An 18,264-nucleotide genomic window follows, 5' to 3' on the forward strand; every position below is an offset into this window, starting at 1 on the left:
GCCAAAAAATTTCCTTCACGTTTCTGAAGGAAAATAAACTATAAAGTAAATACACATGATGTGCCCCATTTTTTAAAAAAAAGATATGCTCTGGGCTAACTTTTAAAAAGTCTATTTGAGATACCAGCACAATTGCCTTGATTGTGTTAAGAAAAAAATAAGAACAATAGGATAGAAGATGGAAGGAATTTCTCATATTGTAGTGTACCAGAGCAATAGTTGAGAGTACAGATTTCAGCATCAAACTTCCTGGGTTTGAACCCTGGGTCTACTATTTAATTGCTATGTGACTTTAGGCTAGTTATTGACCCTCTTCTTTAGCCTTGGTTTTCTCATCTTTACAACAGGGTACCTATAGCACTCTGTGCCTGCCATAGTAGGGCTCAGGGAATGTTTATGGTTATTACTCTTAGCACTGTTATCAGGCAGACCTAAGGTCAAATTCCAGGTCCAATTCTAATTAGTTCTGCAGCTTTGAGTAAGTTACTGACTCTTTCTAAACCTCGGTTTTCTCATCTGTAAAATGGGGATCATAATTATTATATATCATGAGATTTGTTGGAAGACTTGATAAGTAAAATGGTTACCATGGTGCTGGTATATATAGTAAATGATCCATAAATGCTAATAGTTTAAAAAAACAACAGTAGTGGTAGTAAATAATAATAGAATAATAAAGATTACCACCTGGCCTGGTTACCGTCAAGCATGGCAACAAAGTCTGAGCACTATTTCTCCTTTGTTATCAGTGCTATCGGTGGTGCCATGGTCAAATGAGCAGAACATAGATCACCTGCTCATGAACTCTTCAATCTGTCTGAAGCTGAGATCCTTCTGGCCACCACATCCCCAGTGTTAGGATCTCTGGTGTTACCTGCTTTATGAATTACTTAGGGAATACACTGGAAATCAGTCTTCACTAACATCCTTCTGCATTATCTTGACCACTTACCACATCCTTCCTATTTCAAGGAAAGACAAAAGGCATCTTCTCAACTGCTCAAAGTAAAAGCCCTGATTTGATACCTGAAAATCTGGGGTCTCAGTGCTCTATTTTATGACACATCTCGATATTCTTAACCCTAATGTTCTGCTCTTTCACCTGTCTTTTTTTCAAGTAGGAAAATAAATTGGTAAATTGTAACATGCCACCCTCAGTCACAAAAGATGACATCAGTATTTTCCTACTTAGCCTGGGCCTTTCACCAAGATGATCTTGCCTTAGCGGGCTTGGCTGGGATTCTGCACCAAAACTAGCCACAGAAGGGCTCTTGGCTGTGTGGGAAGCTATGCATCATCCAACATCTGCCCTTGAATGTACATTTCTATCAGGAAGCTGGATTTATTTTACGGACATTCTTCTCAGCATCCTGGGAATCCCAGAAAGACTGGAGGCAAGGCTAGGCCAATATGAAATGTACAGGCATTGGGGTGGACCCCAAATCCCCTGGCATGTTTATCCAGCGACCAGGAAACTATGCAACCCCTGAAATGCACATGGATAAGTACAAAGAGCACTGAATGGATTTTGACAGAAACAAGCTATGTTTAAGTGTGAGCAGATTATATCCACTTTCTGGGTCTCTGTAAAATGAGGAAGAGTGAAAGAAATGACCTTCCATCCTTCAGTGACTTCCCTTAGTGTGAGCTGTCGCTCAGGCATTGCCCCTGGTGGGAGGGGACAGAGAAATTTGGGAGGGTATATTTTTCTCTGTTGTTTTAGTTTATTTTCACTCATTAAGTTTTGTTGCGGTAATATACATTTTAATGGGTCAAATAAGGCAGCAGCCCTCCACTCAAAAGACCTTGAAAAGGTGAGGGTCTCCACACATTTAAAAAGATGTCAAAAGATACACTCTTTCTAAGCCACTTACGAAAAACTAAATCAATAATACAAAGCCATCTGAAAAAAAAAAAAAAGGAAAAAGGACTTAAAATGTTTGACTTTCTATAAAGAACACATGCACTATTGATACAATAAGGAGTAATTAGGGGGACAGCTCCAAAGCACAGCCAACTCCCTGGTGAGTTTCCAAAGTCCAGCAGCGAAGAGTGAAGTTATAAGCAGGTCTGAGCAATCTTGCCCTGGGCTTTCACGGGATCTGAGGAGTCCATGTAATTGAAACTGAGTTCATCAAAGCCCTGCCTGACCTCCCCCTCACTTCACAATTGCCACCGAGACCATGGCCTGACCAGCCCACTTTGGCCTGCATGATGTAGCCCTCACAGCCACCCCAGTCTCATCTCCTGCCACTCCTCCCTTGCCTGGGAGCAACAAGAGCCCTCTCAGTCTCCTTTTGTTCCTGGAATTCACCTAAGCAAAACAACCCTTGCACACAGTTTCCTATACCTGGCAATTTTTTTTGTCCCCTGGGCCTAGTGCTATGGTTTGAATAGATGAATGGTTGAATGTCCCTGCCAAACTTCATGTTGAAATGTAATTGCAGTTTCAACAGTATTAAGAGGTAGGACCTTTAAGAAGTGATTAGATCATGGGGGCTCTACCCTCCTCAACAGACTAATTCCATTATTGCGGGAGTGGGTTAGTTATAAAAGTGAGCTCCCTTTACCTACACTTGCTTGCCCTTCCTCCTTTCCACAATGGGATGATGCAACCTGGAAGCCCTCACCACTACTGGCATCATGACCTTGAACTTCCCAGCCTCCAGAATCGTAAGACATAAACTCCTTTTCCTCAAAAATTACCCAGTCTGTTAAAGCAACAGAAAACAGACTAAGACACCTAGTAAAAACCTACTCATCTCTTTGGTTTTGGCATAAATGAGATTTCCTCAAAGAAAGCTTCCCTGACACTTCATTACTCTCCTCTGCTTTTGTGGTCCTCCTTTGATGTACCACTCTAATTTTGCTTAGTACCTCTCCTCTCTATTTACATTGTCATACACTTTGCTTAGTACCTCTCCTCTCTATTCACATCATATATTCTGTGAAGGCAAGGATTAAGTCTGCATTATCCTACTGCTCCTAGCTTAATGTCTGGCATGTAGTGCATGCTTAGTATGAATGAGCGATTTCAAGTCCACCTTACTGACACCTTATGCCTTGGATGGAGATCCAAAGGAAGGGTTCTATTAGAAAGCACCAGTGGATTTCTCTGTTCCCAGGAAGTCCTATTTCTCCAAAGTCACCTCCTGCAGAAAGTCATGTGCCAATAGCTTCAGTTCAGAGCACCACAAAATAGTGCATGCTAAAAGGAAGCCTAGAGAGAACCCTACCTGACTCTCACTGGACATATAAAACTGAGACCCACAGAAGCAAAGTGACCTTCCCAGGGCCACACAGCTAGTTAATGGCAGTCAGAACTAGAATCCAGCTCTTCAGCCAGACAGCCTGATCCTCCTTCTATCCTACTGTTAGGACCGTATTATACAGAACGGAAAAGAGACTGACTCAATTTGGGGTAATCTCTTCAAGCTCAAACCATCTTTCTCCACATTTCCGTAAAAACATAAAAACAAACAAACAAACAAAAAACACATTTAGATGCAGCTGGTCACAGGAAGTCAATGGTGCTGGATACCCAGGGGCAACTGACAGAAGCAAAAACTGCCTCTGTCTGGATCAAAAGGATTACAGAAGGTCATATGCTAAAGATCAAGAACACCTCCATATTGTCAGGGACAGTTGTAAAGCGACACTACAACCAAAAGGTCAGAATTCACTGGTGGTGATGAACACCTGACTCTATTTCTCCAGAGCTGTAATCACAGCCAGGAGATAGGCCCAGTGAGTCTATCATTAGTCTTTATTCTTCAAAATATTTTGAGTGTGAACAAACTCCACTACGGTTTTTATTTATCTTGAGATCTTGGTCCATTTATGTTTTATGTTGCAGTCTTTATTATAACTTTGAAGGGGAATTTAATTGATTTGTATCTGATGCCCACAAAAGCTAAATTTCAATCATTTTTCATTTTTGAAAAGTGAGTATGTTTTAAAGAACCTGCCTTTGATCTAAAACACTAAGTAGGACCTCAGGTCAGAGCTCATGAACACTAACATGTTTATATTCTAAAAACTCTTGATTAATAGGTCCATTTTTTTTCAAATAAATATGAAGGATGTACACATTCAAAACAATAAAAAAAGAAACTAGATCTAAAGAATACCCTATTGGGAACTTAATCCCACTCCTGGAAAGGGCTCCTACTGATGGCTGAGCTCTGGAACGTGCTCACATTTTTCTAGTCACCATGGAGGAGGCAAGTCCTCCAATAGCCCAAAAAGGGGAGAAGGGAAAGAAAAAGAGAGGAAAGGAGAAAAACACATGCACACCAAAATAAAAAAATACATATATCCCCTTTAAAAAATGAGCATTTAAACTGCTTGTCAGATGGTTTCCTGACAAAGCCACTAGAGTGTATTCACAGGCATTTGCATAAATGCTGCCAGTGAGTTCACCATAGCTGCAAGCGCTAATGGTACATAAAGTAATTTAGTCACTTCTCCCGGCATTCTATGTCAGAATGATGAGCATGGGCACTTTGCCTTGTTGCATATTAGATCATTAGATAATAAAGTGTTAGCACATGCAAGCTGACAGGGGCTCTGCACCACAGTGCTGTGAGGGCACCGCATTTTGCCACAGGGGGAAGAAACAGAGAAACTGATGCCACAGTTGGCCTTGAATTCAAGTAAACACAACCTGGAACTCAGGGTAACAACAATGCCAACAGCAACACTCCTCAAGCCCCTCAACGACTCCCCAGAACACAGTCTTCATGAACTTGCCCAAATGACTGGAACACAAGGCAAGTACACAGGGTAGCACTGAACTTAGCCTTGTGGCAGCCACTCAGCTCCTTTCATCCCGAGCCCATGCTTTTTCAAAAATTGGAACCGAGAGAGCAGTCACATTTTGAGGCTGCCTCTCTCCACAACTGTATATCTTCCATAAAGCTATTGCTTAAAGAAGAAACCTCACTAGGCTAAATGGTCCCATAAATATCCAGCCAAAGAAAATCTTGGTATTTATGAATGAAGAGAAAGTACAGGGGAAGACCATTTTCCACGATCTATAGCATGCCAGGATTCACTATCTTTGGACCATGCAAGAGTCTATGAAATAAATTTGCCTTTGTCAACTCTCATACTTGAATTACAGGGTCATTTATCAGAGCACAGGGGTTTGCGGGTCCACAGGTCACATAAGAAAGCCCACGCATGAATGTAAAGCACGATCTCTGTCTCTACTTATACGCAGAAAGGTGAGCCACAAAAGGAAACTTCCTCCAATGGTCTGACAAGCAGGATATAAATAGAGATTTGCAGAATAGCCCAAAATAATTCAGGCTACCTGTAAATTAGATGATAAAAAGTCCAGAATGGGGGAAAACATAGGTTCCCGCAGGTCACAAGAGGAGAACATGCTTTGCGGTCTCACCATGCGGTAGCTATTTGAAGGCTGTTGGGGGTGGGAGCAGAGAGACAGAAGGATGAAGGTGTGTGATTCTCGAAGTCTTTTAAACAGAGCATTTTGAAATAGAACTTTTCAACAGCAAAATAAAGTATTACCCTCACATCAACATGAATTAGCATCTAGGTCCACTCCCACACATTACCAATGAAATAGTTCAATAGTCACCCTTTGCTGAGTAGATATTTATGTGTCAGCCTGAAGTGTCTAAATGAGTGGGTGGTTTTGTGCGGTTAGTTGACTCATTCTGCAGAGAAGCAGATTTCTATGTTATTGTCATTACTAAGAATTTGAACATGTCTACCCTTTCTTTCCACTGGAGAGAAGTGAAGTAAGGCTTAGGTGAAGTCAAGGCCCCTAGATGAGGGAAATAGGACATACCTATGTCCCCAATGATGGCCAACCACTTACACACAGTGAAATGTCACCATTTTTAAAATAATATCTTATAATAATATGGCCACTTGTGGACTCGTAAACTGAAGCAGGTGAATAAAATGCTGTCGTTAAAACTTAGAATAATATGATATCCCAACTGAAATATTAATACTGTTAGAAGAGGGAACATCTGAGCTGGGAAGAAGCTTATAGCTGTGTTGATCCAGAGGTCTCAAACTGTTGGCCTGTGGCTGCATTCTTCTAAGTGGCTTTTTTTCCCTCTCTCCTCCCTTCAGTGTCCAAAAATTTTGTAATTAGTTACCAACAATTAAAAATTCATTGTTGCCAAACTGGAACATCTGGCCCCACTTGGGCTCTCATTCCCCTTAGCAACAACTGGCTGGGGCCGGGGGGCACCAGAGCGTGTACGTGCCTGTCTTCTCAGCCTCCACCCAGCCCACTTCCCTATCTACATTACCTGCCCCCACCCAAAGCACAGATTTTTTTACTCTCCTACAGATCATCACCTTCATTTTAACAAGGAGGATATCAAGGATCCCAAAAACTAAAGCAACTTGTCCGAGGTCAAATAGAGGCCAGAGTGAAACTAAGGATTGAATTTGGGGTTCCTGGTACCTATTTCATGACTTAGTCCTTTATCATGCTGCAAAATAATGTTACTGATCCTCATTGCCTAGAGGGCTCCTTTAGAGCAGGTTATATTCTATGTTTGCTCTGGGTGTTTTGTTGGAAGGATAATTTGCATGGTGTCAGGAGCTTTTTCACTGGCTTCCCGAGAGCAGAAATAGGAGCTGGGTGTGGCCTAAGCGTATTTTGAAAGTGTGAACTCAGATTTCAAACTGATAGTCAAGTCTATCACCAGATTGGGCAGTACCTATTGCAACGAACCAGCCACAGTCAAAAACATAACTTCAGTCCTTAAGCAGCACTCTCCAAACCATGCCCACTGTATTTCCCTAATTTTTCCTCCTCCTTTCACCTAAACACCTCTAGTCACACAATGCCTTAAGTGACTCCAAGGGTATTATAAAGACAACATTACTGTAAAGTGAGGATCAGAATAATTTTAAGTACAGAAATGGAACTAGGAATGTAATCATGAGCAGGTGTTTGAAATGGCCTCCTGCAAAATGTAATATCAATCCATCTCAGCACTAATGAAACCATAAAGAAGCAGCTTTTGAAAGATGATAGTTTACTTTAAAAAGACTGTAAAACTGGATGTGGTGAAGAATCCCTTCTAAGAGTGTTACATCTGGCTAATTAATAAAAAGTACAGTTCATGTGTTCCATAAGCACAGGGGAAAAAGCCAGGCAAAAATGATGAGAGTGGTGTGTTTATTAAATTGGGATGCTGGCAGAGAAGGGAGTTTTCTACCTTGTGAATTATGGTCAACTCCTGGCCCATGGAAAAAAACAGGCAATCAGGTGATAATTTGTGTGGTAGCGTTCTGAGAAGAATCTTGCTGACCTAGCAAACTGGAAAGGGAAGTGAGGGAAATGGGTTGAGAGTTTGAGGCAATTGAAGAAAGTCTAATATGGTGACTGGTACCCAGTAAAGCCTCAGTCACTCATTCTTGGATGGATGGATGGATGGATGGATGGATGGATGGATGGATGGATGAATGGATGGATGGATGAGTGGAGAGGAGGAACAGTGGATACATTACACACACATGCAGGACTGAAAAATTCAGGCGTGCCCCTAACCCAACCCATGGTTCTTCTGAGTGGCATTCACTTTCCTTGATTCAAATTTTTATCTGGTTTCCTTCAGTCCTCTCAAAGGCACTACTGATTAGCCATAATTCTCAAGACAAATGTGATTTCTCCCTACCAAAGTCTACCTACAGAAAGCAAGTTCTATCACGTGGTGAAGAAGTGAGAGTTAGGTACAGGGCACAGGAGGAACATTTGGTCTGGGCTTCATATTCAGAAAGCATCTCCCACCTCGACATTGAACCTGATCTCCAAATGAAGTTCAACAGGTAGTCACTGAGATACACCAGGAGGATGGTAAAGAGGATGGGTTCATTATAAAACCTCAATGGTCAATTACATCACAACTTTTGTGATACCAAATTGTGTGGCCTCTCTTTATTTTTCCCTTGGATTGGTCTTTCCTTATTTTGTAATCCAGTGGGAGCTTAGAATAAAGCAATGGTCCAGGCCTCCTTCTTTCTCTCAACCTGAAAGGAGGCAATATTAGCCATTTCCAGAGTAGAGAGTGGTCCCACAAGAAAGATGGGCCTCAGAGATATTTTCCTGTCTTTAAATATTTGGCATCATATGTTGAAAAGAAAAAACCCTGGAGGACCAATCGTATTCAAAAAGACTTTTGAAATTTGAAACAGAGTAGAACATGTGGTAGAGTGGAAGAAAGAAACCAAATATATTCACAGTTAAAGTAGCAATGCCAACCAATGAAAATGATTCGCCTACCATGTTCCAGATAAGAGGGCGTACCTTCCGAGGGGTCAAGCCTCCGAGCCCTCCGCCCATGCTTGGAATTATTATGGACAAACATGTTATCAGAGACTGCCAGGACATGGCCATCCACATTGACTGTCGTAGACACCACGACCTGGAGACATAAGAAAGAAATGAATGAACATTTTAATATAAAAGCGTGGTGGGTAATAAACTCAAGTTAAATAAATAACAGCTGGGAGCTGAAGAAAATTGCATAGCTATTTCACATAATAACTGGTGCTTATGCTGTACAAGTCTAACAAGAGGAGCTATTGATGAGTGGGTCTTTGGCATGGAACGCTTTTGATACAGTTTTAAGTAAAATTGCACAGTTTATAGTTATACAGCAGAAGGTACACTGTTAACCATAATTTTAACAAGAGGATCTTTATTAGCATATTTTTTACACAAGGGTGGTTGTGTTTCACCTAAATTACCCTTCAGTTTAGACACTGAAGCAGATATCACAGTTGATCATGCAAATAAAAATCTTTTGAATCTTTAAAATATTTCCCCCCCACTGTGTCAGGGTTAAGAGGATAGAGAAATGAAAAAGATTTCAGTAAGAGCTGGGATGCATTTTCTCTCCTGGGTGTCTTTTTGAGATTTCTTGTACTTTTTTCTTTCCACATTAGTTTGGTTCATCAGACCAAAGTCCCCCTCACTACTATCACCATCACCCCACCCCAAAAAATTCCTGCTAATTAAGGGTCCTAGATCTGTTTCAAATTAAAAAAAAAAAAAAAAAAAAAAAAAAACTGGTGGGACTGGCCCAAGGCATAATTTAGACACTGAAACTATCTCATAAAGTGACTGTGAACCGAGTTTGCCAGAAGAGACACAGGCAAAGATGTTGTCTCAGAGAACTTTGACTAAAACAATGAGAAGAAATGACCTACACTTCTCCTTATATTAAATGGGGAAAGGGATTAAAACTGAAACCCACAGAGATATGTTTATTCATGCGACCTCTTACAACCAAATATAATAATTGTCTGTAATTGCAGCTTCAGCTCCCACCTCATGCTTTGACAAGGGAAACAGCAATCAGCCCGCTCCCGTTTAATCCACCTATTATGTTGACTAATTAACTTTGCTCGACAGTTTATTTCTTCCTCCATTATCAGCCCCTGTCAGCCGCAAGCACCCTGCAGCATAGGGGAAACCTCAGGCTCTTTGATTGATCACCGATAGATTGACATGCAGATTAATTTAATTAGAATCACCTCACTTGAGAAATGAAAGACAATGGCAAGAGGGCTAATAGATCTGCTCTCATAATGAGGCGAGCCTCCAGAGCGAAGGCTGAGGATTTCTGATTTATTTTGCTCAATTCCCCAGTTGCTTGGAAAGACTCTCGCTTTAATTGTTCTTGGTTTTGAGAGGCATTAGCCTCTGAAGAGGTGAACCGCTTACAAGGATTGGCACAGACGGAGGCCTCAGTTTCTGAGGAAGCCTTTTCTCCGAGTTGGCCGAAACGGGCATCGACTTCTGAAGAGTCTTGTGCAACACTAATGTTTCATCAGCTAAGTTGGGCAGAGGGGAAAACTCTGGGCCCTGGCCTACGCCTGTGAATTGTCAGCTGGGACCCCAGTCCCCACCAGTCTTTCCATACTTAAAAGTTCCACTGTCCTCCTCATTGACCTAAGTGCATCCTGGCAAAATATGGTGAATTTCCTTTCCCAGAGCCTCAAAGATGCCAACAAATTGCAGGCTATGAACACATCACTCATGCTAGTAGCATAAGGTTGATTTTGTTTTCTAAATCTGCTTTATTAAAATGCATAGGAAACAGTTGAGAGTTCAGTAAGGGAATCAGAGTATTCTCCTTAGCCACTGTGAAACCCCACATTCCATCTAGAACAAATCATTTGGGGGATGACACGTACGTTCGATGCAGAAGTTTGCAGAGCGGTTCTTCTCTTTATTCATGATTGGCCAACCAGATCTGACACAGCCTTATGTGTAAACACAGGTTATGTGTTTACAGATTAATTTAAAAGAAGGAAGAAAAGAAGAAAACGGTCTACTTACTTTGCCTTCAAAAACTATCATATGTAGTGGCAAAGCCATTATTATTTAAGGCAACAGAAATTCACCTTTCTTTTTGGAGAGATGACTTCTTAGGACTTACAATTACATAACAGAGCTGGGTCTTTCAAAGAAATTTTGATTTACTATGAGACCACAATCGAGCTGTCACTGGAGTCGTTAGCTGAAGAAACTATAAAAGGAATCCCAAACCGTATCTGTTTTCAGTGTCAGGAAATACAGAAAGTGGTTATTCTAGATGTCTGTCTTAGGAAGAAAAAAAACAATGATAATTCACCATGCACCTGTAAGACACAAGCTCTACAAACTTAAGGCTTAAAATACTCAGTATCTTTCAAAGACACTGTCATCTAATCCTACATTGAACAAAAATGTCAAAAACGGTTAAGGAAAAAAAAAAACTATACCCCATATGTTTTTCTTTTCTTGGCAAGAGAAGAACCACCAGGGCCACATGTGTGATAGAATCATTTGGCTGAAATGCCAATCAAAATTGGAGAGAAGATAATACAGAGAATCTTCATACTTTTAATTTCTAGAAAATGAGCAGCTAATACATTCCTCCAAAACTCACAGCACAACTTCCCTACCACAAAACAATTTCTCCCATTTCAATTTGGAAATATTCAGGATATATTTAAATAAAACATATGCTAAAATTAATCCACAGAGCAACTTGTAAATTAAAAAAAAAAAAAAAAACACCGTGAGATGCAAAAGGGGTACTGAAGTGTTCTTTAAAAATAGGCCCATAGTAGGAGGGAAAAGGGCCTTTACAGTTTAACACATTATTAATGAGGTGCTGACACATTCACACAGGCGAGGGGACAGACAGGCCTGCCAAATCTTCAACCTTCCTCAATTTTGTCAATAAAACACAGCCGAAATTTCAGACAGACAAACATTCAAAATGATTTTACCTTTGGACACAACCACCCTTTCCTTCTTTCTCCCCTTCTCCACTCCCCTGCCCAGAGAAATAGATGATGAGAATATGAAGGAAAAGCTATGTTTAGAATTTCATGATATCTGTTATAATTACACCTTTACTTTCTAGAACTGCACTGTCCAATACAGAAGCCAAATGCCTGGCTATTTAAATTTAAACTAAACGACATTTTAGATCCCCTTCCTGAGCCTCAATGGCTGCATTGAGTGTTTCATAGCCATAGGCAACTATTGGCTACTGCACTGGACATGGTGAACAGGGAATTTGTTTTATCATCGCAGAATGTTCTATAGGATGGCACTGCTCTAGAATGGTTTTGAAATAAATTGTGCACTTGATTCTTGAAGATGCCTAAGTTATATCTCCTGAAACAAATATCAGCCTATGTAAACAGGTTTAGATTTATACATATATACTTTATCACTATATTTTTGGGATGAAATTTCTATTAGGGGGCTTTGCTTCTTAATGTGGCAATCTAGAGATATGCTGATTAACACTCAGCATGTTCCAAGGTACTTCTCATCTGGGCCCTCCTTTCCAATTGAGAGTATTTGTTATCAGAGAATGAGAAGGGCAGAAAAGAAGTTTCTAGCTACCCATGGACTTTGGATATTTTACACTGATGTTTTCAATTTCTTGGCTCATATCAGTGGTTCAGAATCTCTTCTGTTATATCCTTTTCTGGATCGATATCCCTAAAAGGTATTATTCCTATCCCCCTCTATTTAGAATTTGAAAGAACTAGACACAGAATTTCATTCTTGGCTCTCAAGCTTTCCTGGTTAATGTGACTTTGGCCAGGTTAACTTCTCTGAGTCCCGGTGTCCCTGACTCTCAATGGGAATAATCACCATACTTAACTCATAAGGTAACTGTGAGGATTAAATTAATTAAAGTGGCCAGCATGGTTCCTGTATGGAGCACTCAATAAACAGTAGCAGTAACAGAGTAGTAGTTGTCACTTTGTTGCTGATGTTAAACAAGAAGTTCAAAAGAATGTGTCGGGTTGATAATCTGAAGCATCTTAATGACCATAAAGAAGACCCAGCATACACTGTAATTTTAAATAAAAGGATACGGAAAGTATTTATTCTATGTCCACTGCTCCACACGAACGTACAATTTTAAAGACTTTTGTGCCAGTAACACATTATTATACATTTAGGCCTTGCATGAATTATGGTTTTCATTGGTTTATATAACGTTGCTTTCTAGACCCTCTCTGTGTCTTAGCCTGTTACAGTTGAGGCTTTATTAGAACTAAATGAAACCTTACTATTCTGAAAATAGTCTGTAAATGAGATGTCTCACCATTTCAGTCTAGTTTTCCCAGTATTTCCCATCAACGAGGGTTTCTCAGGAGTTTTGTTATTGGTGAGTACTTCCTCACCATCTCTTCTCGGGCGGCCCCTCTTCCCTTCATGTCATGCAGGAGACCTAGTATGTCCTAACTTTATTATCTAAGATTCATGAAGCACAACCTCTCTCTCATGAGCAGATTTTCAAAAAGATACAAGCAGCTAAATTCGATCATGAGTGGAAGATCACATGAACAAAAGCAGCAGTTTGTCTGGACGAAGGGGTTATGAAAAAAGCAACCAAACACGTTGAAATTTGTATCTTTAAGCGTTTCTCCAACAAACACAGAATCACAGCAAAGATTAGACCATAAATATATTTTCAAAGTTTAAATTTAGAATATTGTGACAGTGAAGTACCTCCTTCCAAAAAATAAACACTGCCTCATGTTAATTTTGAATGATTATTTAAAAATTCCAAATCTTGGCTTTTAATGCTGATACACGGTAACTCGGTAAAAGGAAATTAGTGTTGAAGTTAGTCTGTTCTATGCTTCCTAACCTCTGTTTTTTGCTTGTTGTACTTTTGCATTAATTTAGGGTACCTAATCACAAGGCTTTAAAAATATTAACTTGAAGTACGTGAAATGAAAAGCACCGGGAAGCATTTCATGGAATAATACTCAGCAATAAAAAGGAACAAACTATTGATATCCTAGGGAATTATGTTAGGGTAAAAAGCCAGTAACCAGGGGATACATACAGCATGTTAAGGACTGAATTGTTCCTTCCCCAGAAATTCATACATTGAAGGCCTGATCCCCAGTGCCTCAGAATGTGACTATATTTTCAGATAGGGCTTTGACTACTTTCAAATGAGGCCATTAGAAAGGTCCCTAATCCAATCCTTACAGGAGGAAGTTTGGACACACAGAGAAGGTGAGTATGATTACTAAAAAAGGACAAGATGAGGCATCCTTGTGCTGATGAAAATTCCCTATATATGGACTGTGGTGTTAGACAAAGCTAGTCACATGATCCAATTTTATAGAACTAAAAATATACCCACACAAGTACTAGTAAAACAAGGGAAAGCTGAATAAGATGGTAGATTACATGAATGCCCATATTCTGGTTGTTATATTGTAAAAATAACTTTGCAAAATGTTACTGAGGAAGACTGGGTAATGGGTACACGGGATCTTTCTGTATTACTTCTATAACTGCATGTAAACCTAAAATTATGTGAATAAAAAACTCAACTAAATAAAAGGCATTGGCAACCAAGATGTCCTTCAACGGACCAATGGATAAACAAACTGGCAATCCATATAATAGAATATCATTTTGCAATTTAAGAAAATGAGCTATCAAGCCACAGAGAGTCATAGAGGGGTCTTAAATGCATGTTACTAAATAAGAAAACATCAATCTCAAGAGACTATATACTGTATGATTCCAACTATACGACATTCTGGAAAAGGCACAACTATGAAGAAAGTGAAAAGATCAGTGGCTGCCAGGAGTCTGGGAGAGGAGAGGGAGGAATGGGTGAAGGATAGGGGATTTTTAGAGCAGTGAAACCATTCTGTATAATACTGTAATGATGCATATGTTCATGTGTTTGTCCAAACCTATAGAATGTACACACAAACAGTGAACTCTAGTGTAAACTATAAATTAATTGATACTGATTTTTGAGACAGGGTCCTGCTGTCACCCAGACTGGAGTGCTGTGGTGTGATCTCAGCTTACTGCAACCTTCGCCTCCTGGGCTCAAGTGGTCCTCCCATCTTAGCTCCTGAGTAGCTGGAACTAGAGGCATGCACCACCACACTCAGCTTTTTTTTTTTTTTTTTTTTTTTTTGTGAAAATAGTTTCACCATGTTGCCCAGACTGGTCTCAAACTCCTGGGCTCATGCGATCTACCCACCTCAGCCTCCCAAAGTGCTGGGATTACAGGCATGAGCCACCACACCCGACTCACAAAACTATGGATTTTAATAATATGTTAATATTGGCACATCAGTTGTAACAAATATATCACACTAATGCAAGATGTTAATAATAAGGGAAACTGGGGAGTAGGGGATGGGGATGGGGTTGAGAGGGTATTATATTTCTGTAAACCTAAAACTGCTCGACAAAATAAACTCTATATATTTTTAAAAGGTACTGATCACACTTCTACCCTCAACCCTCTATAGTCTACATTCTACATTCCACTTGTCAGCTGAACTACTTTGCAGACTCGTCAAATATTAGAGTCACAAGAGACCCCAGAGATCAGCTAATCTAGTGGCTCCCAAATAAGAGTTTTTGACTGTAATAATGGGTGACATTATTGCAGAGAGGGAATCATAAAAGCATCCACAGTAAGTCTGCATACTGAAATATTCAGTTAACTTTCCCTTGTCTGGGACCCTATCAACTCCATATGGAAACTCTGGTTATCTCATCTACATGAGAAGCTCTCAACTAGCAGTTTTACATGACTTTAAAGAACTCTAAAGAGAATGTGATTCTTAATAATGCAATTTGATTGAAAAATATGTCATCATAGGAGGTTCATAGGAGAAAATGATAAAAGGAGTCCTCAGTGTAAGTTATGACAGTCCAAATTTGTCCAACACTTCCTTTTAGAGCTTGGAAAACTAAGGTCCAGGAGTTTAAAACAACTTCAAGGTCATAGGATAAATTAAGAAAAAAGGAAGTCTGAAGGGAACCCTGTAGACTCATAGTGCAGTTCTCACCCACTCCCAGTTCTGACCTTTCATTATTAATATTATTATTATTATTATTATTTTGAGATAGACTCTTGCTCTGTCGCCAGGCCGGAGTGCAGGGCGCAATCTCGGCTCACTGCAACCTCTGCCTCCCAGGTTCAAGCGATTCTCCTGCCTCAGCCTCCTGACTAGTTGGCACTAGAGGGGCGCACCACCACACCCAGCTAATTTTTGTATTGTCACTAGAGATGGTGTTTCACCACATTGGCTATGATGGTCTTGATCTCTTGACCTCGTTATCCGTCCATCTTGGCCTCCCAAAGTGCTGGGATTACAGGTGTGAGCCAACACAGTTGGCCTCTGGTCTTTCAATACACAGTCCTGGCTTACATCCTCTCCCTGGACTCTCCTCATATCTTCCAGTACAAATCTATGGTGCCTGTGTGACTGACTACAGCTTAAGTATTATTTACATAAAAATGGTCTGCAGCGGTTAGGTCTTTCTTAACTTTGTCCTTTAAAATATCCTTGAGTGATATGGAATGCGATATTCTCAGAAATGTGCCTGATTGCCAGCTTCTATCTGGTTGAAAGATTCCAAATAACTCATTAAAAATTATGGAGGACGTGTGAACCTACAGGATGTCATGGAGTGGAACTGCTGGAGTAAAGGAGTGGTTAATGGAATTACATTCCCACTTTAAGGCTTGAGGCAAAACTAGCTCTTAACAGGAAGACAAGAATGGACACTTCTAAATCCTCAGATACATGTGCTAAACTAATTTAAATCTTTGGAAACTAGAATTAGCCTCTGTCTCCTGAACAGTGACACATGATAAACATGAAAAGCTCACAAGTGATCTGAACCTCATTCCTCCCTCTGTGGATCGGGATACTTTTGACAACTCTTTAGGGTGTCATTGGTGTTTAACTGGTGCTCTCTGTGTGTGTGTCCTCATTGGCCATTTTAGGTGGGAATGAGACAAACAGGATTGTCATGTGTGCTCTGTAACGATGGGGCTATGGCATAGGGACATGGAAATCAGGAGCAAGAAAATGGCATATTGGTCAATGGCTCAGATTCCAGAGTCAGATGATCCTGAGTTTGATCCCCAGTCTCACCACTTACTTGCTTATAATCTTAGATGAGTCACTTAGTCATAGGAATAAGTGGTGAGCCCACTATGTACCTGCCATGTGCCAAACATTATTCTACACACTGAAGAAGCAACAATGAACAAAACCAATAAAGCATTTACCAAGCAGGAATTTAGTTCTTTTTTTTTTTTTATTTTTATTTTTTTTATTATTATTATACTTTAAGTTGTAGGGTACATGTGCATAACGTGCAGGTTTGTTACATATGTATACTTGTGCCATGTTGGTGTGCTGCACCCATCAACTCGTCATTTACATCAGGTATAACTCCCAATGCAATCCCTCCCCGCTCCCCCCTCCCCATGATAGGCCCCTGTGTGTGATGTTCCCCTTCCTGAGTCCAAGTGATCTCATTGTTCAGTTCCCACCTATGAGTGAGAACATGCGGTGTTTGGTTTTCTGTTCTTGTGATAGTTTGCTAAGAATGATGGTTTCCAGCTGCATCCATGTCCCTACAAAGGACACAAACTCATCCTTTTTGATGGCTGCATAGTATTCCATGGTGTATATGTGCCACATTTTCTTAATCCAATCTGTCACTGATGGACATTTGGGTTGATTCCAAGTCTTTGCTATTGTGAATAGTGCTGCAATAAACATACGTGTGCATGTGTCTTTATAGCAGCATAATTTATAATCCTTTGGGTATATACCCAGTAATGGGATGGCTGGGTCATATGGTACATCTAGTTCTAGATCCTTGAGGAATCGCCATACTGTTTTCCATAATGGTTGAACTAGTTTACAATCCCACCAACAGTGTAAAAGTGTTCCTATTTCTCCACATCCTCTCCAGCACCTGTTGTTTCCTGACTTTTTAATGATCGCCATTCTAACTGGTGTGAGATGGTATCTCATTGTGGTTTTGATTTGCATTTCTCTGATGGCCAGTGATGATGAGCATTTTTTCATGTGTCTGTTGGCTGTATGAATGTCTTCTTTTGAGAAATGTCTGTTCATATCCTTTGCCCACTTTTTGATGGGGTTGTTTGTTTTTTTCTTGTAAATTTGTTTGAGTTCTTTGTAGGTTCTGGATATTAGCCCTTTGTCAGATGAGTAGATTGCAAAAATTGTCTCCCATTCTGTAGGTTGCCTGTTCACTCTGAAGGTAGTTTCTTTTGCTGTGCAGAAGCTCTTTAGTTTAATGAGATCCCATTTGTCAATTTTGGCTTTTGCTGCCGTTGCTTTTGGTGTTTTAGACATGAAGTCTTTGCCCATGCCTATGTCCTGAATGGTACTACCTAGGTTTTCCTCTAGGATTTTTATGGTATTAGATCTAACATTTAAGTCTCTAATCCATCTTGAATTAATTTTCGTATAAGGAGTAAGGAAAGGATCCAGTTTCAGCTTTCTACTTATGGCTAGCCAATTTTCCCAGCACCATTTATTAAATAGGGAATCCTTTCCCCATTTCTTGTTTCTCTCAGGTTTGTCAAAGATCAGATGGCTGTAGATGTGTGGTATTATTTCTGAGGACTCTGTTCTGTTCCATTGGTCTATATCTCTGTTTTGGTACCAGTACCATGCTGTTTTGGTTACTGTAGCCTTGTAGTATAGTTTGAAGTCAGGTAGCGTGATGCCTCCAGCTTTGTTCTTTTGACTTAGGATTGTCTTGGAGATGCGGACTCTTTTTTGGTTCCATATGAACTTTAAAGCAGTTTTTTCCAATTCTGTGAAGAAACTCATTGGTAGCTTGATGGGGATGGCATTGAATCTATAAATTACCTTGGGCAGTATGGCCATTTTCACGATATTGATTCTTCCTATCCA

General features: G+C 40.1%; 1 protein-coding gene across 21 annotated transcripts in view; it reads right to left on the minus strand.

Moving 5' to 3' along the window:
• The window catches only part of EBF1 (EBF transcription factor 1), a 412,068-nt gene that overhangs the window by 121,349 nt on the left and 272,455 nt on the right, over positions 1 to 18,264 (minus strand). For 14 of the 21 annotated variants that reach the window (XM_015141334.3, XM_015141333.3, XM_028849868.2 and 11 more), the window contains one exon: positions 8,279 to 8,420. In XM_015141334.3, coding sequence (XP_014996820.1) covers positions 8,279 to 8,420 — 142 coding nt within the window. The remainder of the gene's footprint in view (positions 1 to 8,278; positions 8,421 to 18,264) is intronic. The other 7 variants (XM_015141336.3, XM_015141335.3, XM_028849869.2 and 4 more) reach the window with 1 other exon arrangement.

Source organism: Macaca mulatta, chromosome 6, assembly GCF_049350105.2.
Source record: "Macaca mulatta isolate MMU2019108-1 chromosome 6, T2T-MMU8v2.0, whole genome shotgun sequence".
In the NCBI taxonomy this organism is placed as follows: domain Eukaryota; kingdom Metazoa; phylum Chordata; class Mammalia; order Primates; family Cercopithecidae; genus Macaca; species Macaca mulatta.